The sequence below is a fragment of the Lipophrys pholis genome (assembly GCF_963383615.2).
Source record: "Lipophrys pholis genome assembly, chromosome: 13".
NCBI classification, from domain to species: Eukaryota; Metazoa; Chordata; class Actinopteri; order Blenniiformes; family Blenniidae; genus Lipophrys; species Lipophrys pholis.
The window spans coordinates 12,449,031-12,476,387 of record NC_137632.1 but is presented as its reverse complement, the minus strand read 5'-3'; the positions used below and the strand labels follow the sequence as shown (position 1 = coordinate 12,476,387).

General features: G+C 41.0%; 1 protein-coding gene across 3 annotated transcripts; it reads left to right on the top strand.

Moving 5' to 3' along the window:
* The first annotated feature begins 863 nt into the window (after positions 1-863).
* map3k20a (mitogen-activated protein kinase kinase kinase 20a) lies at positions 864-26,724 on the top strand. Of its 3 annotated transcripts, none has more exons than XM_080478673.1 (20): positions 864-1,040; positions 3,662-3,851; positions 5,072-5,159; positions 9,665-9,766; positions 10,266-10,331; positions 10,417-10,445; positions 11,575-11,712; positions 13,388-13,474; positions 15,318-15,392; positions 15,473-15,579; positions 17,624-17,759; positions 22,080-22,124; positions 22,233-22,263; positions 22,377-22,516; positions 22,635-22,697; positions 22,784-22,873; positions 24,689-24,805; positions 24,906-24,980; positions 25,225-25,375; positions 25,469-26,724. In XM_080478673.1, exons 2-20 carry the CDS (start codon positions 3,693-3,695, stop codon positions 26,206-26,208), a joined length of 2,439 nt encoding a protein of 812 aa, XP_080334799.1. In that variant the 5' UTR covers positions 864-1,040; positions 3,662-3,692; the 3' UTR covers positions 26,209-26,724. The 3 variants fall into 3 exon arrangements, with proteins under 3 accessions (XP_080334799.1, XP_080334800.1, XP_080334801.1); XM_080478674.1 differs by having other exon boundaries at positions 964-1,040; positions 3,665-3,851; XM_080478675.1 differs by lacking the exons at positions 864-1,040; positions 5,072-5,159 and having other exon boundaries at positions 3,723-3,851.
* The last annotated feature ends 633 nt before the right edge of the window (positions 26,725-27,357 follow it).

Here is a 27,357-nt window from a genome sequence, read left to right as displayed (position 1 = left end):
TTGTAAACAAATTTTTTTAAATATATTGAGAAGTTTTAGCTCTCTCCTTCCAGATGGAGCTAAAAGGGGCCATAGTTGCACTGTAGCAGTTTAAAACTCTTTGTTTGGTATATTTTCATGTTCTGGTAGCTTCATTTTTATCTGGATTTTTATTCTTTGTGGATTTTATGCAGGTACTTCCTCCCACAGTTTAAAAACATGCATATGAAGTCGATAGGTCACTCGAAAATTTTAGGGTGAGTGACAGTTTCTCTCTATATATCCCTGTGATGGACTGGCATCATGTTCTGTTGGATGAAGTGGTATAAAAGCCAGACCGATAATAATAATAATAATAATAATAATAATAATAATAATAATAATAATAATAATAATAATAATAATAATAATAATAATAACTTATAACCAAACACTTCTAATGAGCCTCCTCTGGAACAGAATTTTGTACCAGGACATGTAAAAACATATATTGGTATGACAATATAAACCCTTTAATCCATGAATATAGAACATGGATGGATGGATGGATGGATGGATGGATGGATGGATGGATGGATGGATGGATGGATGGATGGATGGATGGATGGATGGATGGATGGATGGATGGATGTGTTTTCTCCCAGTGTGAAGCTTATCCGCTGAAAGTGTATTTTATTCGCAATAATTTAAAGTAACTGGCAGAATTAAATAAATGCGATGCATATAAATAATGGATAGAAATAGTGAATCTGTAAATTATTTAAATAAAATTAAGTTTAAAGCATGTAAAAGTTGCTAAAAGACGGAACTCCACACTAAAAATGGACTGATGCCAGCTGTAGTACCTCGCGCTCCCAGCAGAGGGCGCCGTTACGTTGGCGTCTGCCTGCTGGAAGTTGCGTTGTGCAACCAGTCCTTGCTCTGCGGAGCGGGAGTGGAGAAATGAAGGCACGTCACATGAGGTTTCCCGGAACTCGGGCTGTTTTCTGAAAGTTTGTGCTGGACTCGGTGGAATCTGCAGAGAAGACGGCCTGAAGCCCCCCGAAGCCCCCTGAATGCCGGTATGTATGTTTGTCGGGCCAGAGAGGGAGGCAGCAGTGACAGTGACAGGCTTCACTTCCACATTCTGCTCAGGGATGATCTGACCTTTAGTCATGTTGTTTTTATTCATCTCTGCTGTGCAGCTGGGATTCACTATCTACATATGAAGCTGTTTGTATAAAGTGTGATTATGAGATCATTCCAATAATCCAGTCTGTTTAGTCTGCCCAGTGTTATGGATCCAGTGCTGGTGAATGTTTTCTGTTTCGTGCCACCATTATTACCATGTGCTTTTCTGCTTATCTCTCATCTAAACTGGGAAACTCATTCATCATAAATAGTGACTTCCTGCTCTGTTTCTTTGTGAGCTATTTACATTAAGAAAGGAGCACATTTATATAATCAACTCACTGCATTTAGTTTCTTTGTTAAATGTTGATTGTAATTATTTTTTATCAAGCAATTTCTTTTTTTTTAAGATGGCAAACAAGTCTAGCAGCTGCCTGATCAGCTGATGTAACTGTCCAATGACCAGCAATTGTCATTTGAATTTAATAAAGAGTAAATATCATAATAACAGGGGGTTATTGTCACATATGCAGTTTAGTTTGTTACATTTATGAGTGGTTTTATTGTGTATGCACTGTTCATAAAGAACAAGAAGGTTATATTTAGAAATGTTCTAGGCAGATTAATAATCATGTGGCATTTAAAAGGGTCTATATTTAAAGAAGTATGTTTATATTAATCAAAAAGGCTCTTTTCACTCAACACCAGTGAACTGGCCATAGACAATGAACAGATTTAAAAAGTTTTGACTATTTTCAAAGCAGAAATTTGCTCCAGGAATCTTTTGGTAATGTTTCAATCAAAATACCTTAATTGTGTGACCAATTTCAGTATTGGTGTGTGCCTTTATGAGGAGAAAGAGCCAGAAAATGCTAAAATGACCCGCCGAATGACTTTCTTTTCATATACTTCTCCATGAACGTTGTTGCTTTGTTTGATTTTTAAATGTATAATTGCACATGACACAGGGAATCCAGCCACAAAAATCTCCCTCGCATATTTGTTGCAGTATTTGTGTGTGATTAAATTCTCTCCCAAATATATATATATGTATATATATATATCAGGGTTTTTTCAGTAGTAATATAAGCAAAAGCATGACAGTGATATTACACATAACTACATAAGTCAGAATACGCTTTACTGTCAGGAAAGGTTTACAACAATGTAAAATATAATGAATATTAAATAATGTAGTACTGATTTCAATAAAATTCCTGCATGGACTTTTGGGGTAGTAGATAAGACATTTTCTATTCTTCATTTATGTGGATGTTTAGAATATTCAAACTTTTATTTGCATTCTTACTTTTGAAAAAAATAAAATAAAAACATGTGCAAATATATTTAGGAATCAATTGAAGGAATTTTACAATTTGAAAATCAACACCAAACCTGCTTCTAAGCAGAATTTTACATGCAGCTCATCTTGTCATCTGGACATTTATTTTATTTTTTCCAACCACACTAAATATCAGTAAAGTAACGGAGAATATTTGATATTACGATACAAAGTTTATACACCCTTCAGGCAAATCACATGTAAGATTGAAGCCGTGTTTATGTGATTGATTTTATCATTTTATACTTTACTTGTGGGCACAAGGCCATCAGGCCCCCATTGCTGCAGCGCTTACAGTCGCGCTTGCTATTAAGTGAGAAACTGCCAGTGGTGCCTGCTGGAGTGCTCCCATATCCCAGTAACCCCGGCTTCTTGAGTGGTCAGACAATACTGGGCCTGGTTCACAGAGTAAATGACTGTGAAGGCTAAGTATAGCATGAACACAAGTAAATCAGCAGCAAACAGTGGCTCCCCTCTGCGACAATGGAGGCATTTCCCACTGTGATGGATAGTAATCCCAATGAAGACCCAGGTAACAGCCTTTTAAAAGCTGTAATTGCTGAGCTGTAAATGGGAAATCTGTGAAGAATAACACAGCTACAATTTCCTGTAATGATGGAATTATTTCTTTACAAGATGCTTTTATGCTCTCACAGACAAACAAAACGATGTGATAATCAATCTGCATGGGCTGCTTTGGAAGCATTACGCTCATAACCCTGCCTTGCGCGCATAGCGTCGTGCTCGGCTGCTCTGTGCACAAGAGGAGCTTCTTCTTTTAGTTGAAAATATAAAGAGAAAATGAGCATCATTTAAGTACTTTTGTTTTGTTTTGTTTTGTTTTGTTTTGAGACCGTTTCTCATCACAGTGTTGGTCTCTCTCTCTCTGGCCTTGTTGACTGTGTTGGAGCGTCCTGTGACTTTGGCCTTATGATCGCGGCATACCAGGCATGCCATCATCATCCTTGTACAAGCACAGTCTGGAACCTGAGCTCACTGATGATGAGGAGCGTGTGTGGCAGCGAGGAAGAGGCAGGGGACGGCCCCTTAAAGCCGGCACTGTCACGCTGACACTACCCGATCACCCGGTGGCTTCAGCCGGAGTCCTGCAGTCCAGCCGCAGTGGTGCTTCGGCGACTGTTTGAAGCGTCGGGTTTGTTTCACCACAGAGGACTTTGTTGTGAAATGGACTTCCTTCCTCTCCCCTTCCCCTCCAACCCCACCCTCCAGAAGCCGAGTTTGAGCTGAGTGTCAGGATGAGATGTCTTCTCCCGGCGTGTCCTTCGTGCAAATCAAGTTTGATGACATCCTCTTCTACGAGAACTGTGGCGGCGGCAGCTTTGGCAGTGTGTACCGAGCCCTGTGGATCTCCCAGGACAAAGAGGTGGCGGTGAAAAAACTGCTCAAGATTGAAAATGAGGTAGGAGTCATAATTGCCCGGGCTTTTCATATACTTTTTAATTGTCAGTGTTGTAATCATTTTAATTGCTACCCCATTCAGCGAGATGTGGTGACTTCTGTACCCATCACTCATGGTCATTATACTCGCCCACTCTCCGAAATGTGCTGCAAAAAAAAAAAAAACGAAAAAAAAAAAAAAAAAACATTATTGCCAAAATGAAATAATGTATTTGGCCCAATTACAGAGAGAGACTGCTCTTGAAACCCCCTGAAAGCACAGACTCATTGTCTTAAAGACAAAAAAAAAAAATGAATTATCTTTGCAGGGAAATTGTCTCACACTTGTTGGCCTGTGATGAGACATGCAGAAATGTATTCATCGTTTCTTTTATCATACTGCAAGAGATCACCGGTATCCATTCAACTTCACTCAAGTGTTTGAGAGATGATTGTTCTGTGAAAATAATAATGTAATCCTTTCACACTGAGCGCATTGTTCCTTTAATTATAGTGTTTGGTTACAATTAAATCAACTCATTTTGTCAGGTCCCTGCTCACCCAGGAAAAAGGTTACACGTAACGCTCTCTGGGTCAGAATTATATATTAATATATCTTCAGGTTTATTTTTAGCCTCCTGGCAGCGTGGCTCCAAGGCCGGCCGGTCGGCTGCTGTCGTCCAAACAGAGACAGCCTCACAACTATTTCATAGATCCTTATCGGAAAAGTTTTGCACAAACATTTATTACCTCCCGAGGATGGAATAAACCGGTTTGACTTCTCCTTCGGGGACTCTCGTAGTGTTACTATTGTACATTTAAGGATTTTACTCCAATATTTTCAATTCTCAATCAAGGACTCGTGTGATGATCTCTTTTCACCTCTGCCATGTCAGACGTTTCCTACTTTGTTTTAGTTTTTCTTGTGAATTGATTCTGGATTTCTAACCCAGTTTGTTATTCCTCACTCTGATTGAACATACATCATAAAGTACACGATGGTACACCATGTTGTTACTATGCAGTGACTCTAGGAGGTAATCAGCTCCGCTCGTCATCACGTCAGGTTTATACCAGCTCATGAACGCTTAGAAAAAAATAATGCAACATGAGTGTACGTTCACATTTCTGAATACATTTAAAGTATTATAGATATTTTGATGAATTGTATTATTTGGTAAACTGTGATGATGTTCCTCTCCTGTGTGTGTGTGTGTGTGTGTGTGTGTGTTCATCTCTCAGGCTGAAATCCTCAGCGTTCTCAGCCACCGAAACATCATCCAGTTTTATGGCGCCATTATTGAGGCTCCCAACTATGGAATTGTTACTGGTGAGTGTTTATAAACTGCAGAGCGGCGCATTTGTTCTCTCACATTCACAGTTAGTAATGAGTCACACGCATCCGATTCCTTTACATGATGGGAAAAATGCCGCAGCTGAAGCTGTTTGCACCAGTTTGCACTGTGCATTGAATGGAGTAGAGGTTTCTATGGGAGCGTTAGTGAATGCCAGAGGCTTCGGGAAGGCCTCACACTCGCACAGTAGCTTGGTCTCTAGAGGTCAGAGGCAGAGTATAGTCACAACAAAAAAAGCTCATGGACTGTGGAAAACACCAGAACAAGCAGGACTCGGGTCGAGACTCTAATCCAGCAGGTCATTTCTACTGAAGTGAGGTTTTCTGGAAATTCAGCGTTCAGAGAATGATGAACACCTCGGAGCATCTTTCAGCCAGGATTGCAACCTTATTTCTGGCTTTTATTTTGGAGCTTCGTGGGAAAATGAGACCTATGTTGGACGTTCAGTAAATATACCAACCTGTTCAGGGTGTATCCTGCATTTCAGCGGTTAACGCTGAACCAATTAGAGCGGGGGCCCCGAAGACTGTGTGGTGGCAGTGGTGCGGAGTGAAGCTTCCTATTTATTGTAGTTCTTCCTGTATTGAGGTACCGACGCCACGTTTGCAAAGGGGAACAGTGTCCTGCTCCTGAGGTGGAAGTTCCTCACAGACAAGATCAGCTTCAGCCTCCCGAAAATGAAACATTTCCATCTTGAAACGCTGAGTTTTGCCATTAAATATACTCGCTATCAAGACAACACTGACTGGATGCTGAACCTTGCTGACACAGCGTTAGTTAACCAGCTTTGCTTTGTTCTACAATCAAACATCATGCTGCCAGTATGACTTGAAGACCAGCTGGGACCCGACTACAGTTTGCACAGTGGCTCCAGTCATGAAGTTGTCAAATAAGTCATGAAGTTTAACAAAAGGAGAAAGAAATGTGAGGACAAACAGGATGAGGGTCAGGACCGTTCCAGGCTTTGTGATTAGCAGTTATTAGTTCTAAATACCAGCCTGTGCCGCGGGATTGACGGCTGTCAAAGACACCCACACTGTGCTTTTCATATGAGCAGCGTCCAGTTTCATTTAATTATATGATAGTGGGCTGCCGTGAATGTTGTGAGCAGAGAGTTGTTTTCCTTCTGTTTCAGTGGCATTCAGCCGGAGAGTCACACTTCCATGGCCTAAGTCCTGTCAGCGCTGTGATTTTTCATATGTGGTGCTTTTTTACTTTAAACCAAAAAAAAAAAAGGGTTTAAATATTCTTCATACGTGGAAACAAAGGCAAAACATTAGATTATATTATGCAGATTGGACAAGTGCAGCTGAATATTTGAAAATGTATTGTGTTTTGTAATATAATGGAAAAGAATGGCCTCATTGGTCTCAATACGTTTTAGTGTACGGCATATAAAGTAAATAATACAAAGACACAATTGCCTAACAGTAGGTTTTATCTTTCTAGATGTTGTCGCTCTGATTCTTCATTTTAAGCCTTATGCACATTGCAAAACCAATAAAATAGGGATTGATCTTTTAGACCAGTGGCAGCCACCTTTTTATCTTATCTATAACTCTCCCAAGTTACCGCTAAGAAAGCCTTCTGACCCCTCTTCCAGTGTTTGAGTCAAAATATCACAGTGAAATCAAAGTAAGTGTCATAATCTTATTATAGTCTTCTTAAACACATGCAGCCACCGTTGTGGATATTTAATTCATGAATTAATAAAAAAATTTCATTTGAGCCCAGCAGATTTATAAGACCTGCTGAGTTTGATTTTGTCAGTTTGGTGCATAACAGTTATTGTATGGTGAGCTCATCTCTGACATTTTCTTACAACACACGCACGTGCGCACGCACACACGCACACACAGGCTGCTCAGCTCATTCTACCATAACATCAAAACCACGCCGGTTTCCTTACAGCCGAGGTTTGTTCAGCCCTTCTGAAAAAAGTACTTATATAATATTGTGGAACATCATGAGATGGTTTTAATCTTTATTTAAAATGATGCGACAGCAGAACAAACAACTTGTGTCCTGTACGATCCTGAATGGTAACTTGTGGCACATCCATCTGTCTCCCGTAACGTCTTGATCAGCTCGGTTCACAGAGTGTCGAAGACGATTCCAGCTGATTATGGATAAAGGCAGAGGGACACCTTGGACAGGTCACCAGTGCATCACCAGGCGTTGACTTTAACACGTTGTGAACACAGAAAGATCCCCAAGCCCGGAATAGAACCAGGGATGTTGTTGCTGTGAGGTGGGAGGGGCCTAACCACTCACGCTGTGCGGCCGTGACACACTAATCATCTGTTTGCTTTGGGATTCAAGGATGCTTCTTGACATTTTCTTGCTCTTGCAACACAAAACAAAAGAAGCTTCTTATCTTGAAACGACAACAAGCCACCAGCAGCTGAAAGTCCACGCAGCAGCTCGGTCGCTGGACTTCTTCCTTCCAGTTTAGATTTTTCTGACGTGTCGGCAGCAGTTCGCTGGAAAGACTGTCAAACATGCTGAACAAGATTGTGCATGCGTGCTTCTCTGTTCTTTCTGTATCAACCACCACTTACACACTCATAAGATGTTTGATCTTCCACTTGGGATAAATCCAAATAGAGCAGCTCACATCGGCCTTCACTCAATATTTACAGTAAACTCAACTCAGGCTTCCCCTCACACTCAGCACTTTATTCTCCATTTCTTTTTAAAATGACATGACTTTTGAACTGGTCCTGAAAGAACGAGAGTTTGTGAACACATCGGTGGCTTCTTTGCTGATATTTAATCAACATGTTGCAGTCTGTTTAGATGAAGGTGATGTATTTACAGTAAATGAAACTGGAAAAACCAGTTGAACAAAAGTAAAACAGTAGAAAACATACAGACTCTTGATTTTCTTCTGACTGAAATAATCTGGTTTCACTGGGCCGAGAACTTCTTGCTCTTGGCAGCGTTGCTGTTTTAGTGGCGGAGCCGCCGGTTTCTCGGGATGTCTCGTTGAAGGCCTTTGTCAAATATTTTTGAATTAACGGTCTTTTACGTGTTAGTTGTGTGAGAAGTGAAGAAAGAAAGAAAGAAAAAAAAAAAAAAAAGCGTGAAAGGAGCCAGAGATCATTCACATTTTTTTGATGACAGAGCTGCATGAGAAGAGGTTGTGACTCCTCTGTAGTATTTTGGAGCTGCGTAAGATAAAGGTCACGTTGCCAAGGAGCTGCTCGGTGTTTCTGTTTATGGAGGCAGAATCTAATTAGCACCAGATACAGAGAGAACGTTTATAGGCGCCCTGACCACGTCGTGTCCACATTCATCAGCTCTGTTATAAATTTCCTCTTGACGGTTGACACACGGCGTCACGCGGGACCTGCTCCTTCTGCGCAGCGGCGGCTCTGTTAAACAGCAGATCTGTTGGAAGTGTTTGCCTCCGATGACCTGCTGGAGTTGAACAATTTCTGCTGTTCGCTCAGAGATCTCGGAGATCTGATCAGGCGTTGTTCCAGGGTTAAAAATGTGCATTTGTGTGCGAAGATCACTGCATCGCTCCTGGTCACACAAAAGAGAATAAAGCTTTTATGTGGCATTAAAGTGCCGCTTACAGCGGAGCTTGTTATCTAAACAATGCAACTGTGCAAAAGTCTCGACTTTCCGTGCACCCGGGGAATTATGCCTCTGACATAGGTTTGTCTCCCTGCTATCATCCGGTTCTCCTGGTAAATGACAAAACGCCCGCATGAAATTCTGTCTCGTGATAATAAAAGTCCTTTCCGTATTTTATGGTCTGTAATTAGGCTGTTGTCTCAGTGCCTGTCCGTGTTTACAGTACTGCTTTGGGTTATGATTGGGTTATTATCCACAAACACAAGGCTCCCGCTGGGTTTTCTGGTGCTTGTTTGTCTTTATTTAAATGCTTTACTTCACAAGATAGTGTCAACAGTTGTTTTTTTTTTTTTTTTTTTCCCCCCCGCTCTACATGTCTTTGATTTACAAAGGTTTTATCAAAGCTTTGTCTCTGTGTCTACGATCGATTTGTGGAGGAGATTTTGCAAAAGCTTTTTAACTTTTTGCACACTTTTTAATGGGCACTTGCAAATAAGTTCATGGGAGCTTTTAAATGAAAAGCAAAACGCTCCTTCTCCTGTGAAAACGTGAGGAACGTGTGTTGAGGCCGGAGAGCTCGTCCACAGCGACAGGCCAGCGACAGCAGCGCCACGCCGTCAGCTGAGATCTGGCCGAAGCTCAAGTTTCAGCTGTTTTCACATGATACTCTGACATACTGCGCCGGCGTGTCTAAAGTAGCACTGAAGGAAACAGTTTTGCTACTGTCACTTATATTTCTTTTCTCTTTCAGTAAACCTCTCGCGTGTCTTTTCCCATCCCTCCTTTGTGTCGCTTTATCCAAATGCAAACATGTACAACTGCAGCCTTGGGTGTGATTGTTCTCATTGTTTCGTCGGTCACTGTCACTGATCCGGACTTGGATCTGTCTTCTCAGAGTATGCAAGCGGCGGCTCGCTGTACGACTACCTGTCCAGCGATGAGAGCGAAAACATAGACATGGGCCAGATCATGACGTGGGCCGCAGAGATTGCCAGAGGTGAATCTGAAACTCATTTCCTTTGTTTGAAATCTATAAATAACAGCTAACAGCCGCTGAGGGTCAACTGATTCAACACACTGCGTGGTGGACAATTTCTCTGTCGTCAAGCTCAGACCGTTCAAATGTTTAGAATTTATAAAAGACCATGAAAGCAAAAACTAACCTTGGTTGCACGCGAGGACCAATTTTCACCAACAATAAGCAACATCCGCATTTATTTGAATAACTTGGATATGGTGTTGCCTTGGAGGTTATTTTGTTCTTGCTTAACAACAGCAGCTGAGAAACTTCAGTGTTGCTCAAAGGCAACTTCGTAATGGAGAGCATTTACACTCAAAGGGCTCATTATATCAATTATCTCATTGCTTCAATGGGCATGTAGTAAACAAGTTGTAGTGTTAGTTTAAAAATGTGTTGAATGCACTGATCTTCACCTGAACTACATTTAATGCATCTACCTCATTATATTTATCTTTTATGTTATTTCCATTTTTAGGAATGCACTATTTGCATTCAGAGGCTCCAGTTAAGGTGATCCACAGAGACCTGAAATCCAGAAATGGTAAGTCATTTCATTCCTTACACACATTGAGAAAAAAACATCTTAGAGAACCTTTTTGACCATTAATGTCTTCTCTGTCTTTCAGTTGTTTTAACTGCTGACAAAGTCCTCAAGGTATGTTATTAATTTTGGCATTTTATTTATTCCTCCTAGATTTTAAGGATTGAACACATCAGACCTGGCCTCGGTCAGCGATCCCAGGCGTTAGAGATGAATGGAATGCTGTTGTGTTATTTATCTCTGGTGTATGGACACAAGAGGGCAGTGACTAACTTAGCATGAACTCTAACTGGCTGACAGTGGGACTTGTGAGTTGTCGGTGCTCAAGGTTTGCTTGATAGATAGAAAGAAGGAAATTGTACAGAGGGGCCGCTCTAACTGCTTCCTCAATTGTGTTTCTGATCGCTTTGTTCTACTTAATCAAGATGTTCAGATGTTCATTAGTCAAAGGCCATTGTGATTCCCTTTAGGAGTCCTGCGTGATCAAGAACGCTGCTGACATTGATCGATTGATTCTATTTTATTTATTTGACTCACGTGCAATAAAACTGTTTAGAAAAATAGTCTATGCTCATGCGTATTAACAAAAATATCAAAAATACATAGTAATCGTGTGCATATAAACACATACTGCAAACACATTTGTAATAGTTATGTTTGACAAGGATAAGGACAAAGCATTACTTATTTAAAAGTAGCCATTTTTACTATAAACCTTAATCATTAATACAAAACCGGGTACACATAGACACACATTTAAATCTGCATTTACCTCCATGCATATATGCACATCTCCTAATATACATATTTTTTCTGGATTATTCTTTAAATGATAAGCTATGCAACACAAGCGTTTTTTCAGACGCCCATTACTCCATTACCTTTCGAAAATGATTTTTTGCCACTTTTGCTCGGTGCCACAATTTGGTCTTCAAGTTTTTCGGAGTAGAATTTCTAAGTTTGGCTCTAAACTTCAAAACTCTTTTGGACTTCAGATGTGCACACACGAAATCCATTTAAAAGCAGATCAGCACCCCTAATCTTTGGACTTTGAAGTGTAACGGTGTTAGTTATTGTACACGTAATAGAAAGTGTTTGAATGAGTATTTCATATCCTTCTTGGTAGTTATTGTTGATCATTGAAGAGTTTTCTGATGTAACTTTGCAATAAAAAAAAAAAAAATCTTTCCTCCAAAATGTAGCTTCGGGCTCATTAGTCTGATTTCTGTTGTCATCACTTCAGATCTGTGACTTTGGAGCATCTAAGTTTTTGACCCACACGACACACATGTCGCTGGTGGGCACGTTTCCCTGGATGGCTCCGGAGGTGATCCAGAGTTTGCCCGTGTCTGAAACCTGCGACACTTTTTCCTACGGTGTGGTGAGTGGCAACAAGCGGTCAATTAAGAAATCTTTAGTTTTTCCATAAAGGCTGGTGTAATATTTGTTCTGGATGCCACAAGGTGATTTGATGTGTGTGTTGCTTTCTCTGTTTATGCATTAATAAGCTGTAACTGTGTGGCACATAAGAATATTTAAAGACGGGCTTGTAAAACACTAATAGAAAATACAAGATAAAGACAAACAGCTTTTTTTGTGAAAAATAATACAGAAAAAAAAACATCAGATGCAATTAAGCCCTGAAATGATTGCTTAACAGATTTATTATTGGCTGAGTCAGCACATCTAGGAAACCACTATGGATGAACATTTTCAATTTCCTCTAACAGAACTCACTGAGCGCACAAAGTTAGTTTGTTTTTTATTCTATGTTAGTTACTCTTTTCAGTGACTCACATTGACAGTTTCTCAAGGTTCTTTTTGTCTTAGTTGTTTTGAAGCTACCAGCTTCTTTTCTTTTTTTTTCACCAGTGCTTTGTCTTCAGATCTGGTGAAGATGACTCATAATGGAGCAACCAGGATTACACAGATGAACGATGGTTGCCGCTAACAACCTGAGTTGGAAAAGTCAGAATCCATCTGTGAAATGCTTTTTCAGATAATTTGACTTTTTTTTTTTTTTTTTGTCAGTCAGAGTCAAAGTATGGAAAATCTTATTAAGTACAATGATTGCATTCAAAGAAGCTGCACTCAGTGGTGGCTGGAAAAAAAAACAAAAAACACAGTTGTGTGGTGAATAGTCCAACTTACGTATATTTTTTATTTCAGCAATTCTTTTTCCCGGCTTTAGTGGACAAAAGGTGCAATTTTGACCTTTGCAAACTTGCATCTCGCCTGAAACTTAGTGTGTCTTTGTTGTTGAAAGTGTAAAAAAAAAGAAAAAATGCTAAGTGTTACCTTAATCTTATTTCCGAATTTAATTTTGTATAGCACATGAGGGAATTACTCTTTTTTAAATTGCAAGGCATCTAAAAAATTACGTTTGATTAAATCTATGTTGGATTTTACAATCGGAACAATGAGTGTGATTGCACTGAATGAGTTTTCTGTGCAACGTGCAGCCGAATGATTGCGAGTTAAAGTGTGCAGTTTCTCCCTCCAACACTTTGGTGAGGAGCTGATTTCTATAGTAAAATACATACATGTAATGAGAGGCAGCTGGCAAGAGGCTGAACTCCAGGAGTGCGCTTGCACGTATGCAGTGAAGACTTTTGATGTTTGAACCACGGCTCTTTGCCACCTTTTCATGATGTCACTTGTAAGGCGTCGACGCAGGTTGTTATTTTTGACTCGTGAATACCAACTGAAAGGAAGCAAAATTATCAAGGCAGGGCTGTTATTGTACTTCAGAGGCCATTAAAGCCATGGGAGCTAATATGGATCTTTTTGTAGTATTTTCCCAGGTTGCTTTTGGGTTCCCCCTGAAGGAATCTATAAATGTTCCTAATGATTATTTTTGCAGAATTCGAACGCCGTTTCCTGTTTAAACAACAAATACTCACCTGCTCACAAGTATTTATATATTTCTGAGTTGTTGTTTTTTTGTTGTTTTTTTACCCTGCAAAACAACTAATCCTCCGACACGCATGTAAGCATACTGTTTTTTCAATATTGTGATTTTGTTTACTGACCTCGGCTCTTCACTTGTGTGGCAGGTGCTCTGGGAGATGCTCACTCGTGAAATACCCTTCAAGGGCCTGGAAGGTTTACAGGTGGCCTGGCTGGTGGTGGAGAAGAACGAGGTATTTTACACGCGTTCACAGAGCACTGACCCTCACGAATGGAGGATTATTATTGTCAAGATAAATAAACTTTCCTCTGACAAGAACTGCAACTATTAATTACTTAAATCGATTATTAGCGTTCATGAATAAAAAAAAAAAATTTGAATCCTACATTTTTCCACTCAAGGAAACTGACTGTAGTGCAACAGAAGTAAAGAAACAAAAGGTTAGAATCACAGTGAACTATGCTGCGTGGAATCCATAAGTTATACTGTTCAACAATTTGTCATCATTTCATTTGTTTATTTATTTTATGGCAATTTTCCAATGAAGGGGCATCGATGACCACATCATGGTCTGAGCCATACAATTTAAAAAAGTCAACTTCTTTTCAATCTCCTCCAAATTATGTGAAGAAGCAGATTTTTGTTGAAATTGATGCACTTGTCTTTACCATTAACATTCTGTGTTGTTAGTTTCACTCACTTTAATTAAACAAAGAATCATGAGATAGCTGCTGATTGTGGTGAATATTGCTTCCATCTACTAACTACTGATAAATGCTTTCTTTGAATATACACATACTCTTATCAATCCATAACATTATCACCGCCTGCTTGATAATGTGTTGGTCGCTTTTGTCCTGAAGTCCAGATGGACGTCAGCAGCAGAGCCTTTACGTTCCCTACGCGTTGAGGAGGGCGACGTTCATCAATGAGCCTGTCATTGGTTCACAGATTTTCCTTTCTTGAAAGATTTTTGACGGATACTGACCACTGCAGAAGGAAAACACCAAAGAAGAGTTTTGAAGAACAAAATCCAGACTGCTTCTAAATCATCAACTTTGAGGGCAACATGTTGCCTAATATTTTATTTTATATTTATATTTTTATATTGTTTTTTTAAATATAAAGTTATTGTTGTTTTTTTATTGTGGTTGTAACAAGAGAATGCACAATTATTTTAAAGGGGTCATATGTTCGAGCTTTTCAACACTTTCACATGGTCTCGTTGATCAAAAAAACGTTGTATTCAAAGTTTATTGCCCCAAATGCAGCTTTTCCTTGATTTTCATCCATTTGAATATTGGATCGTAGGAGCTGCATTCAGAATCTGCTGTGTCTGTGTGAGCTGGACTGGCTCCGCCCACACATGCCCATCTTGGGAAGAGGAGGAAGTACTTCCTCTCGTGGTGCCATGTGCCAGAGCAGAGCTGGCCTCCTTTGATTGGGATTGGCCAAACCCTCGATGACACAATATGGGGTTTGACTTCTGATTGGCTCATTGGAGCAACAGACTTTTAAAAACTGAAACAAGCCAGGGAGAGAGAGGGGACAGACTTTGTCCACTCCTGGGACGTCATTCTCAGGTATAGGGACGATTATTACTGTTGAACAACCATTAGAAATTGAATTTTGCATATTATGACCCCGTTAAAATGTCAGCTCTTTCCTTCTACATTTGAAGATAAATATTCTCCATGTGTCTGTGGGTTCAAGCATGAAATAAAGTCACGAGACCTTCAGCTTAGGCTGGAAACAGAGAAGACTTGTTTGATTAGACAAGGAAGATGTGAATCTGACCTACTTAATGAATTTGTAAGACTCACCAGGCTGGTGAGACTGCTAAGGTCAACCCTGAAGTCTACAGCACAACACATACACATCAGTGGAGGGACATCATGACTGTTTGAAACGGCCTTATTAAGACGTGATTACACATTGTAGTGTGTGTGTGTGTGTGTGTGTGTGTGTGTGTGTGTGTGTGTGTGTGTGTGTGTGTGTGTGTGTGTGTGTGTGTGTGTGTGTGTGTGTGTGTGTGTGTGTGTGTGTGTGTGTGTGTGTGTGTGTGTGTTCTGCAGAGGTTAACCATCCCCAGCAGCTGTCCTGCCAGCTTCGCTGGACTGATGAGAAATTGTTGGGCAACAGAGCCAAAAGTAAGAAAACATCTCCTGCATCTACACTTGATGTCTGTTTTCACTTGTGTCCTATTCAGAGTGTCTCTGTGTTTATTTAGGAGAGGCTGATGTTCAAGCAGATCCTCTCCACCTTGGAGTCCATGTCAAACGACAGCCAACTTCCTCAACAGTGCAACTCTTTCCTTCACAACAAGGCTGAATGGAGGTAATGTGATCAGCTATTCTCCAGCCCTACTAAATGTATTTATAACCCTCTTTTTCACCAATATACTGCCTCAGCCTAAGGAAATGTGCAACTGTTTCTGAAGAATGATGTGGAAATGTAGCCGATGGGGGCCGCGAAACACAAAAAAGGACTTGAAACCGTGCATATAGATCTTTAATAATTACACTGATAGCTACATAAAGACATGAAAACCCCCCAAAGAATCATCCATCTGGATATACTTCCTCTCTTTATCCATAAGATCCTAAAAATAATCACCATCTTTTTCAAGTAGAAGTGTTTAATTGGCCTGTATGAGCAGCTGGAGGTTTGGTGATGTTCAGCACAGCCTGAGTCTCAGCTGTTACTTTATTCTCTGTCTGCCTCTCTGCGGGCCTTGTCTGCGCTCTGAGGTTGTTTTTTTTTTTTTTTACCCCCCCCTCAGAAGTTATGCTGGTGGCATCTTGTCCAAGCAGCCATCTGCAGGTGGAGCAGGTTGGACTGAATCTCAGGAAAGGAATAGAGGAAAGTGGCAATAAGCAACACAGAGAAACGCACTTGTTCCCCCCCGACAGAAGTTTTGATATGTTTTGCTGGCTGAAAGTGAAAGAAGAGGATTTTCAGAAATGAGATTTTAGATCATCTGGAGATTTGTTGTGCTTGTTCTTACTTTGCTCAGGTGTGCCCGCGGGCAGCACGCTGTGCGGGCTGTGGGTGTTGTTCAATTCTTTTCAATTGTACTTCAGCTTGTCGGCCTAAAAAAAACAACGAATGCCTGTGATATTGAAGCGCTTCAGCCGTCAGCTCAAACGTAGCATTACACAATTTGTGTTTGTGGCCTCTTTTTACTCAGAATAACACTTTGTCGTGGTAATCCTTCAGGCCGCCTGATAGATGGAGTTTATACCTTTGTTTTCGCCAAATTCTGCCCAAAGTGTTTTTCTCCTTGCGTGATAAATAACAAGAGAATGTAACACGTTCTGCTTTCTGTTATCAAGTTGTGACTATAGAGCCAAAACTGTGATCCTAAAGAGGCTCAGTGGGCCTTTAAAGGTGTCGACACTTTGCCTGTATTGGACATTTTACTCTTTTCTTCAGATTCCACTGTTTGCGTTACCTTGAACTCACTGCCCTGATATCCTGCTCCATATGGCAGTTGTTTGGATCCACACATTGTTATTTGAATATAAAGCTGCGACTTTAGCTCCACAAATGTGAAAGTTACCAAACAGAACTGCGCCGTTCCAAAGACAACAACGGGCTTGTCTTTGCTTGTCTGTGTTCGGCGTGGATTGATTGTGTCGTGCCAGACCTGACGGTGCAGGGCGATGGTGAAACACAGAGGGGACTTGTGAGGAAAAAGTGGGAAGCACAAGCACGTTATGTGTGAGGCTGACTGTGGTGGACATTGTTTGAGCTGGGACGATCAGGGCGGAGGAATTGGGCGATCGAGGCTGGACCTTCCTGTCTGGACCGCATGCGTGTTTCTGACCAGAGTGTGGGAACGCACTCTGAAGGTCAGCTTGGATTTTGACAGTGCAGCCCCATCTGCTGGATAAAACAATCCTCCATGACATTAGATGAGCGTCAAATGGAAATGAGTCACTTTCTGAATGTTTGAAATGCAACCATTCATGCGTTTCTTGTGGCATTATAAGTTAAGAAAACTTTTTTTTTATTTTTTTAAATAAGCAAAAGTCTCTAAATACTAAGAGTGGGACAAAGAAGTGGAAAAATAAAGAGTCAAGACTTCTTGTTTCTGCAAGATACATTAAATCAGAATGAAAATCTGTTCCAGTTGAAAACATCAGAAAAGTAAAACCTTCTTTTTAACAGGTGTGTGTAGTTATTTGTTGCTAAACAATGGTTTGTTTGTTTGTTTGTTTGCGGAAAGAGACAGCACCCCGGCGCTTCTGGCCATTAGATAAATAATTAAGCTCTCAGACTGCGTGGAAGCTCATAAAAAAAGACTCAACGTGTGAGACATCAAGAGAAATCTTAAAAGTAATTCCAGCCTTTAAATGTTGTCACGCTTCTGCTGTAGGTGTGAGATTGAAGCCACACTTGAGCGACTTAAGAAGCTGGAGAGAGACCTGAGTACCAAAGAGCAGGAGCTGAAGGAGCGCGAGCGGCGTCTAAAGATGTGGGAGCGCAAACTGATTGAGCAGTCCAACACCCCGGTGAGTTCCTCATTACCGTCTCTTCACTTTGGTCCACCTTCACCTCCGGGACGTCCGCCTCACCATGTCAAGTGCAGCAGCAACTTTATACTGTCGTCCGCATTTGTTTTCCCCGGAAGACGCTGCGAATTCCCCTTAACCTTCTCTTAAGTCAAGTTTGAATATAAAATAGAGAAAGGGGAAAAAAAAAAAAAAGAAAAGAAAAAAATCATAAAGAGAATAACATTTTGAGTCATTATGGATCGTATGAACTGCTGACGGCACTGCGTTGACATGCAGGGGGTGTAGGGTGGCTGAATAAGTACATTTGCATCATGATGCACCGAATGAATGCGGATGAATTTAAGTCACAAGCTTCGCCGCTTTTCGTTTGTATTCATTAAAGATTGACATGCGTACGTCTCTTACATCGTGATTTGTTTTATGAATTACATCGAGCCCCAAAACTTTCATGCCGCACCGTCAACAAGCGGGATTTCGTTGTTGTTCAATGACTCCTTGATGTTTTTCACCCTTAATGGGAAGAGTAATGTTTCAATTGTTGTGGGTATTAAAACTTTAAAACGAATCATTATTAAGTTCAGAAGACTTTATGAACATTTTTTGAGTGTGAACCCTTTTTGAAGACATTCGGGGAGACTTTTTTTGAAAACTTGTTAAATACAATGCCATTAGGTTTGTGTTTTTCAACAGGTCTTATGACATATCAATAACGTTTAGTTGTATTTTTGAAGACTCACTCCTGAAGGTAAAAAAGTAGGTCCTGAAATATTCTTTAACCAATCAAGCGTTTAACTTCTCCATTTTCAAATACATCAGTGAGCGACCTTTAGACAGTTCACAGGTGTTGAAAATAGGTGTACATCTTCATATATGGCCTGTAACTGTTATAATAGTTAGACTGCCTTAAAGCTTATTTTACAATTCATATATTCAATCTTTGGTTTTTTAAATTAAACAATCGGTCATTGTGCGTGACAAAGCCATACTGATTTATTAAATTGTTCGTGGAATAATTGAGTATTAATGTACATCTGTCCATGCTTCTTCTATACTAGTTTATCTATTTTAGCTATTTTAGGAGTCTTAATTACTTCATTTCATTTCCTTTGTGTCTGTGGATGAGAGACAGGATGTCCATGCTCTGAGACTTCATGCCAAAATCATACACAGTGTAAATATCTTATATAGATAACTACGTTCTTTCCTCCTCTTTCTTGACACACTTTCTGTCGTTCCTTTCTTGTTCCCTTCTGATATCACAGCTTTTCCCGTCAACCTTACTGAAATTACAACCCAGATTCGAAATGCTCTTCTTCCTTTTCTTCCTTTCACTTTGGTGGTATGAAACTGATTATTTCTTTTACTTTTCTGTCCCCTCTTTCTTTTTTCCTGTCACCCCTGTGTCCCCCCGCTCTCCTCTTGTTTCGCCTCTCAGCTCTTCTTACCCGGGGCTAAAAAGATAAGTAAATCGTTCTATCAGTCTAAGACGGAGGAGTCAAACAGTTCACAGCTGTCGTGTCAGATCAGGACCTCCGGTACTGAGGAGGTGAACCTGCAGTCGGTGATGAGAGGCTTTGAGGACGTGTTTTCTTTGGACTTTGGCCGGCCTGTGCTGCACTCGGGAATACAGGTCAACATGCGAGCCAAGCAGAACTCGTCTCGGTCGAGTCGCATCAGAGAAGGACACAAAATCCACATGGCTTTGGGACTGGGACGCTTCCTCTGGTCCGAGGACAGTGAATGAAGCTCTGTGCTGCTTTAATTAGTCCACCTGTATCGACGAACGCTGTGCTGAGAGCTCAATTAACGAGTCACTGCGGAAGCCACGGACCAGACCCTTGTTGAGAAATGGGAATGAACCAAATATTCCAATTAATCCTGACTTTGCCATTTCAAAGCACACTCCTCTGTTCCTCACAGCATATTGATGAACATTCAAAGGCGCAGAAATATAGTCACACTATTAGAATATATTTGAATCCCTCCAGCTGTGGATATTATGGATGCAATTTACTGTATGCCTAATGTTCTGGATGTATAGTGCCATGCTGTGAAGAAAGAGCCTTGTGAGCCTGTTGCTTAGAGAAGGCTAGGCTTTTATGATGAAGTGACATTTTCCTGACATTAAGATTGGCCAATTTGTTCTGGATGTGGTGGAGTGCAGTTGTTGAGACGCAGTCTCTTACCAGGATGAGAAAGTACATGTTTTTTCCTCTGACTGACCTGGGTTCAAAACAGTAGGAGAGGGACTTTGCTGTGTGACTGTCAGCTTCATTGTCTTGTTATTTCCAAACAGGATACCTTCTTCATGCCCAAAAAGATTCACTTACCGCCAAAGAATTAAAACCAGAGAATTTATAGGAATAAATGTAATCATTTTTTTTAAAATACATTCGAACGCTTTGCACCACGTGGTCCCGCTAAAGAGCCGCTTTACCGTAGAGAAAACCTTGTTCGTGTTATTGTTCAGTTAGGTATTATGTGTCACCTGGGGAAAGGACATGCTTCTTTGAGCAGAGCACGCTAAATTGTCTCCTTCAGTTGTTCTAATCAGTCTGTCTCATGAGGACGTAATCCTCTGTATTCCTGTGTTTTTTGCCTGGGAGCTAATAATCCTCTTCAGCCTTTTCTCTTGTGCCACATATAAGCATATAATTCCCAAACATGTTGTACTCGACATGACAATTGGCTCGGATTCAGTGTTTTCTTTACACTCCACCAAATCCATTCAAATGAGTTTCTTCTTCAGCTTTCGCTGAAATAATACACCTTCTCTGTGTGGTTAATTTTTCCATCAATGTTTTATTTATACTGTATTACATTCATTTTATTTTGCTTTGTGCTGTTTTGTCTCGGATCCGTTTGAAAACTACCTAGAGAACACATGTTGCAGTGCATTTAGTTTGTATCACTGCTCTAACAATCATTGCAAAAGTGTTAATAATACAAGACAGAACGGTGCGTGGCTGATAATGTTTTATTAAAACTGTGAAACATACTGCTTCATGTTACTTCTTCTTCTTTTCTTTTTTTACTCTGACTTAATGCCACAGTATAACATACACAGCCTGGCTGCCCACCATCTAAATTAGCAACGAGAGACTTTGTTGTGGTGAGGGCCACAGTGTCCTCTTCTTTACCAGAGGGACAGATTTTAACAGAGCCCTTCTACCACAGAGATTTATGAGAAATGGAACTAATAATTTTCATGTAAAGTGTCAATGAAAGTCTGTGTATAAACCTGAATGGGTCCAAACACATGAATTTGACTTTTCCCACCTTACAATGCATTAAGTTTTTAAATATTTGAGGAATAATTCTCATTGACATTCGGTTCAAATGGGGTTAAATGACCTTCCTCCTGACATCACCATTTTTGAAAATGATCTCACAAAGAAAGCAGACAGGAGACACATGAGGACCGCCAGCTGCCCATGACTGATCTACATAGTCCACTTGGGGGCAGAATTGTGTGAACTAAACCCAACTCGAGCGCCCCCCCCCCCCCCCCCCCCCCCCCCCCCCAGTGTTGCACACAAACCCTGAACAGAAAATGTGTCCTTATTTTAGATTTAGGACTTTGGTGCTTTTTGTCCGGTGCAAATGTGAAGGATGATAAATTCAGCAGCATGGCTGCTCATCTGTGAAACACAATATTCCTTTTAAAAAGTGATATTAAGTCACTCCAGTGAGACTGTGACAGCAGCACAGTGTTTTTGAATGTGTTTACAACTGAACTGCATCACTGGAGGAGGCGGAAAAGCGCTGTAGGGCTGAGTGGCTTTATGAGGCAGCCGCCTGCACTGAAATGTATGGCAGCGGCTGTTGATTGAGACCCACATTTATGGATAATCTGAGCTGATGCCGGATGCCGTGGGAAGAAGACAGTGAATGGGGATTACTCATTCATTTAGTCCTCTTTTCTCCAATTTCCCCCATTGCATTATTTCTTTCATGGTACACCAGTCTCATAGTCACACTGATGAAATCTTTATTTTGGCTGGCAACTTTCTGCTTGATTACATTTAATGAGCAATAAATATATTTTTTTCAGCCAAATAGATCCCGTTAGATCAGTCAGATGGACATTTCAGTTTGATGTAGACCATTAAATACGAGGCTTGTTGATCGTATAGCACAATAACTGAAAAAGTAATGGTTGTGATGATACGAAAACACAGATATTTGCCATTTTTATTAACATATACTCGAGTCTTGGTGAGTTTTACTGTTGAGACCTGTCTGCCATAAATACACATTCGTCATGTCTGTGTCCTTGCATATTCTGTGGCTGTCATTTTGTTTGTTTCCCTGCAGTTGCTGCCCACTCTTGACATTTTTACCTGGACAGAGGAGGATGTGGTAAGTATCAGTATGGGTTTATTTGGAACTGATGCAAGGATTGACATCTTTCCTATGAGAAAACTATTGTTTTTTTAATAGTAATATACGAGTATTCTGTTCCTTCAGTATTTCTGGATGCAGCAGATATTCGGTGCAGGTTTGTTCCTTTTCTTTTTCGGAGTGGTTCACATCTTACATTGAACCTCCTATTTGTTTGTGCAAAGTCATTTATAAGCTGTTTTTTTTTTTTTTCTCCCTCCTCTTTATTAGGAGATGGTGCGTGTGGCATGCAGCTTTATGCTGACCTGTTCAAAGAGAATCACATTACCGGAAAGCGGTTGCTATTGCTCACAGAAAATGATATGCGGGACATGGGGGTCAAGTCCAAAGGCCACGTCATGCACCTTAAGGCAAGACATCGCTAATCATTAACCCCCAACACGTCACCTCTTTCTTAACACACATTTAAAGCAGCTGAACTGTTTAAAATCACAAGTCAAATAAAGGAGGTTTTCTTTTTTTCGGCAGGCTGAAATTGAAAAGATTACTCACGACTACCTTGGGTTTGTCCACTTCCCACCTCTATTGAAGGTTCACAGTTTCTTCTATTCCCTATTCGTGCTTTGTTTATCATTTTCAACGCTCATGTTTTGGCTTACGCGTCTTTTCTTCCCAAGGATGAGCTGGAGAAGGAGGTGGAACAGAGTAAAACTGTCAATCTGGAGCTGGTGTTTGGGTACCACTGGAAACCAGGAACGGGAAAGTCTGTAAGTCTGTAAAGAAATGCCGTCAAACACTCGACTCCAGCGTATTCTGCAGCTGTGTGCATGTGATGTAGCTTCTCATTGGCTCTGTGCAACCAGAAACATAATGACTATCACAAAGAAATGCTCTATCCACTTTGAGCATCATTGTAATGATAGATACCCTCTAAGGAGATGAACAGAATCTTTTTTTGTGTGACTGAATCAGCCCCCTCCTATTGAAGCTGTTTGTTCTGAGGATTCGTGATGGCGGCTGTTATAGTGACCATTGAAGGCATCACGAGACATGTATTAAACCAGACAAATAAACATTTCATTCTCAGCCATGTACCACATCCACCTCAACTTGCTCACAGCCCTTTGTTAGGGTCTCAAACTGTGGTGTTTGAATTTAATCAAAAATAGCCCATTTAGCCAGAAGTCATTTTCTTTTAAAAGGCAAACGTTATTTAATCTTTCAGCTGTTCATTGTCCCATCATAAATAGTCCTCTTTCAGTGTGTTCGGCAGGGCTGAAACGAGCCTGCTAATTGCCTCCCATTTCTTCTGACATGTGGTGGTTTAGTGGGTAGAAAACACAGCAGGGAGAAGGAAACAGGAGGCTGAGAAAATGAGAGCTAATTATTTTCCCCTGCCTGGTGTCAGGTTCCGTGTCAGCCTTGTTTTTACAAACTGGAAGGTTTTTTGCACTAAATAAAACAAACCCGCACTACATTTTTTTTTTTTTTTCCTTCGCCCCTCTTTGCTGGCGATGTCATGGAAGCAGCTGCACTTCTCAAAGACAAAATGAGGGCCTGCGATTGTGCGGCCACCATCTGACAGCCACTGAGGGTCCCCTACTAATGAGGATATCACCGTGCAGCCAAGTGAAAGGTGCTGAATTATGTATGAGTTGTCATTAGACGCACTCGGGTCCTAGGCATCATTACCAGACATTGTTTCTGCTGGAGTGATTAGACTAGCATAGACCTGGGAGCCCCAGTGCGACCGTCCAGGGCCGACACCAGGCCAGCACAGGGCCACTGGTGTGTTTCTGAGCCAGAGCCTCGCCGAAGCTTCCCTTTTGAGCCGTTTCCAGCCCCTGGGGACGATGAAGGAGAGGGCGAAGGCTCCACAGACAAGTGTGTTAGTGCCACTCCTCAGATGTCTTTCTCTGTGATCATTACACAATGGATTGGCCTGTGCCATGAACCCTTGGTGGTTAAGCAGTGACCTGTGGCTTCGTGGGCAGCTTTAAGGGATTGGTGGAATCATTACTGCATCGTCAGCATTCAATATGCAGAAGAAGAGGGCTGGGGAATTGCTGATATTGTTGCCTCCCAGTTTGATGTGTGCCATCTGCACCAGTGCATTAAAAAAAAAAAAAAAAAAAAAAATATATATATATATATATATATATATATATATATATTTCTCCTTATTATCGCAGATCAACCTGTTTCTTTTACAAAAAAACATACTTTTATAAGACATGTCCAGTGTTTCGAATTTATATTGTCTACATAAAATATTTTTACTGTATTTGTGAGTGCACAGTGAGAAGGAAATCGGACAACAACGCATACAGATTGCATTTAATTAAAGTCTCCGTTTTTGTTTCCTTGCAATTATTGTATGGACATTTTAGATTCTGCTTTCTGTCCTCATTGTGTGACGTTTTTGTCACCAACTTGCCACTGCTGTTAAACTACCTGTAGGCTGTGCTGTTGGTTTGTATACTAGATTAACAAAATTCTTCACACACAAATAGTGCAATTATGAACTTTTCCTTGCAACAGAAGAATCTTCATGATCTCATCATTAACTTTTCATTCTGCAGGACTGCAAGTGGAAATTGTACATGGAACTTGACGGCGATGACGTTGCCGTAACTTACATCAAAGATGTCGTCTTCAACGCCAACCGTCCGGATGTGGAAATCCTCCGCATGGCTAAGGTCTTGTAAACGTGTATTTTATGAATGTCATTTTTTCAAACATGTTTATCGACGCTATACGCTGCCTGATCTGGACAATGAAGTAAATCTTTTAATGCAGCCGCCTTTCGTGATGGACAAATGGATCGTTGGACTACAACCGAATCACAAAGTGGATTACACAGTCAATTATGAGGTGAGTCAATAAAGCTGATCATTTGCACATTAACCATTTAAAAAGGATATTTCTGAAATACATTTAAGGCAGTCACAAAACAGCTGTAAATTGTTTGGTGTGTGTGTGTGTGTGTGTGTGTGTGTGTGTGTGTGTGTGTGTGTGTGTGTGTGTGTGTGTGTGTGTGTGTGTGTGTGTGTGTGTGTGTGTGTGTGTGTGTGTGTGTGTGTGTGTGTGTGTGTGTGTCTTTTCCCTGATGTTATAGAGTGATGTTAAGTCGCCAAAGTCCACCAGACACAGCTGCCTCCTGTCATGGAGTGTGAGCGGTGATCAGGATGAAATCAAGAATGTGGAGCTGGTCATTGAAACAGCACCGGCTAACATCGACTTCAGCCCCAGAGACAGATCAAACTCTGGTAACTGTTTTATTTGCTGCTTTTAGTTTCAGTGATTGTTGAATTTTCTATGTATTGGGAATATAAATAGACCGTGTGTATCCTGTGTTTCAGATATCGATCCATCATGGATGTACAGCGTGAGGATGAAACAGATGGTGAGCCAGAAATCCCAGCCGTCAGCTGATGCTCTCCGTGGCCTGACTCGCTCTGAGGCTTGCACCTTGCCTCAGTTCCTGTCTGCACATGAGAGCCAGGAGTTTTCCTATGCTTCAGCTGTGCGTCGCTCTCCAAACCGAGCCCCTGGCTCTCTCTGGGCCGACTCACGCTGTTCCTCACCAACTGCCAGCCTGTCGGCCAAACTCTCGCCTATCCATTTGGGGTCAAAGGGCAGCAGTCCCTCCAGCACTGTGTCGGAAAGCACCTTAGAGAGAGATCGAGAGCGCCGAATGAGTGCCGGAGCAATTCACGAATACCGTAGAAACAACTACTTTGGCAAAACATTAACTGTGGGAGGGGGGCAGGGAAGGGGGCAGACATGGACCAATAGTAGAGGTGGTCATGTTCATTACAAAACCAGCAAAACGTCACGGCAGCCAGGGAGGCCATGGTCCAGCAGTTACAGTGTCACACCGCAGACCCGCCCACCAATGATACCGGGTATATTGTCTGTGACAGAAAACCCCAGTGAGCAAAAAGAGGGGGCCAAAGCCAGTGATGGAGGGTGGATCAAAGTGGAGCGTCACAAGAGATTACCACGTCAGGACAATAAACAAGTCAGAGGTCGACCGAGGAGAGGGGGCAGGGGAGGGCGAGGGGGTGGGGGTGGTGGGGGTGGTGGTGGAAGAAGTTAAAGTGCATTTCTTCTATGCTGATCATAGGCTTTACATATGAATTATGTCAGCGAACTCGCTCAGAAAAAAATTTGCTTTTTAGCAGAATAGCTCTCAGGCCAATGATGTGTTATGTGTGTGTGGTGCAAGTCCCCTTTTGAACATTTTAAATTCACTTTATATAAATTGCCCTTTATGCTCAGCATCTATTTATTGCTATTAAAAAAAACAATTCCTGTTTTGTATTTAATGACATATAGTATTACCGTCTATTATTATATTGACTACGATGGGATTTATTTGTCGGGCCTGTAATAAATTGACCCCAGTATTAAAAAAGATTTCAGATTTGAATGCTTTCCAAATGTGTTTGGATGTTTTCACGACTGCTGATTTAGAAGTGCCCTTGACTAAATTCTATTTAGTGCTGATAACACATTAATGCCACCTTGTCTTTTCTTCATTTCCATTTCTTGCAGTCTGTAGAGCAAATAAATGCCCATTCCACCCTGCTTTATTAAATGGGACTTCCACTTCTTCCTGTTTCAATGTCTACTTTGTCAACACATTGCCAGTTTTTCATTTCATGACAAAATAGTCTGTCTGGTCTCATCTGTCCAGGTAAAAGGCTTCGCAAAGCGCTTGAATCAGGTCAACTGGACTTGATTATATGTCTGAAGATGTTTGGTTCCTTATTAATGCAGCGATATCAGTTAATGCAGTTCCTTAAGCTTCCAAGACATTTAACGAAATGCAGCTGGCCTCTGTGTGTGTGTGTGTGTGTGTGTGTGTGTGTGTGTGTGTGTGTGTGTGTGTGTGTGTGTGTGTGTGTGCGTGTGTGTGTGTGTGTGTGTGCGTGTGTGTGTGTTACAGTACTGGCATGCCTTTCAGCCTCATGGCTTGAATGCGCGACCTCAAGAGTTTACCCGCCTTGTATGCAAATGATCACGCTAAATTTCGCGCCATTGGATTTTTCGTGAAAGACGCATAAAGAATAATTGCCTTTAAGAGAAAAATTCCCCGCACATCGTAATACAGGAAATCACAGATTTAGCTAAAGTTGCTAAAAGAAATGTTCTGTTGGAAACCCATACTCTAATATGTTAAGAAACATACACCGAGATGTTGCAGTATGGCAGCGCGTTTTATGCAGCTTCCAGGACATTGTTG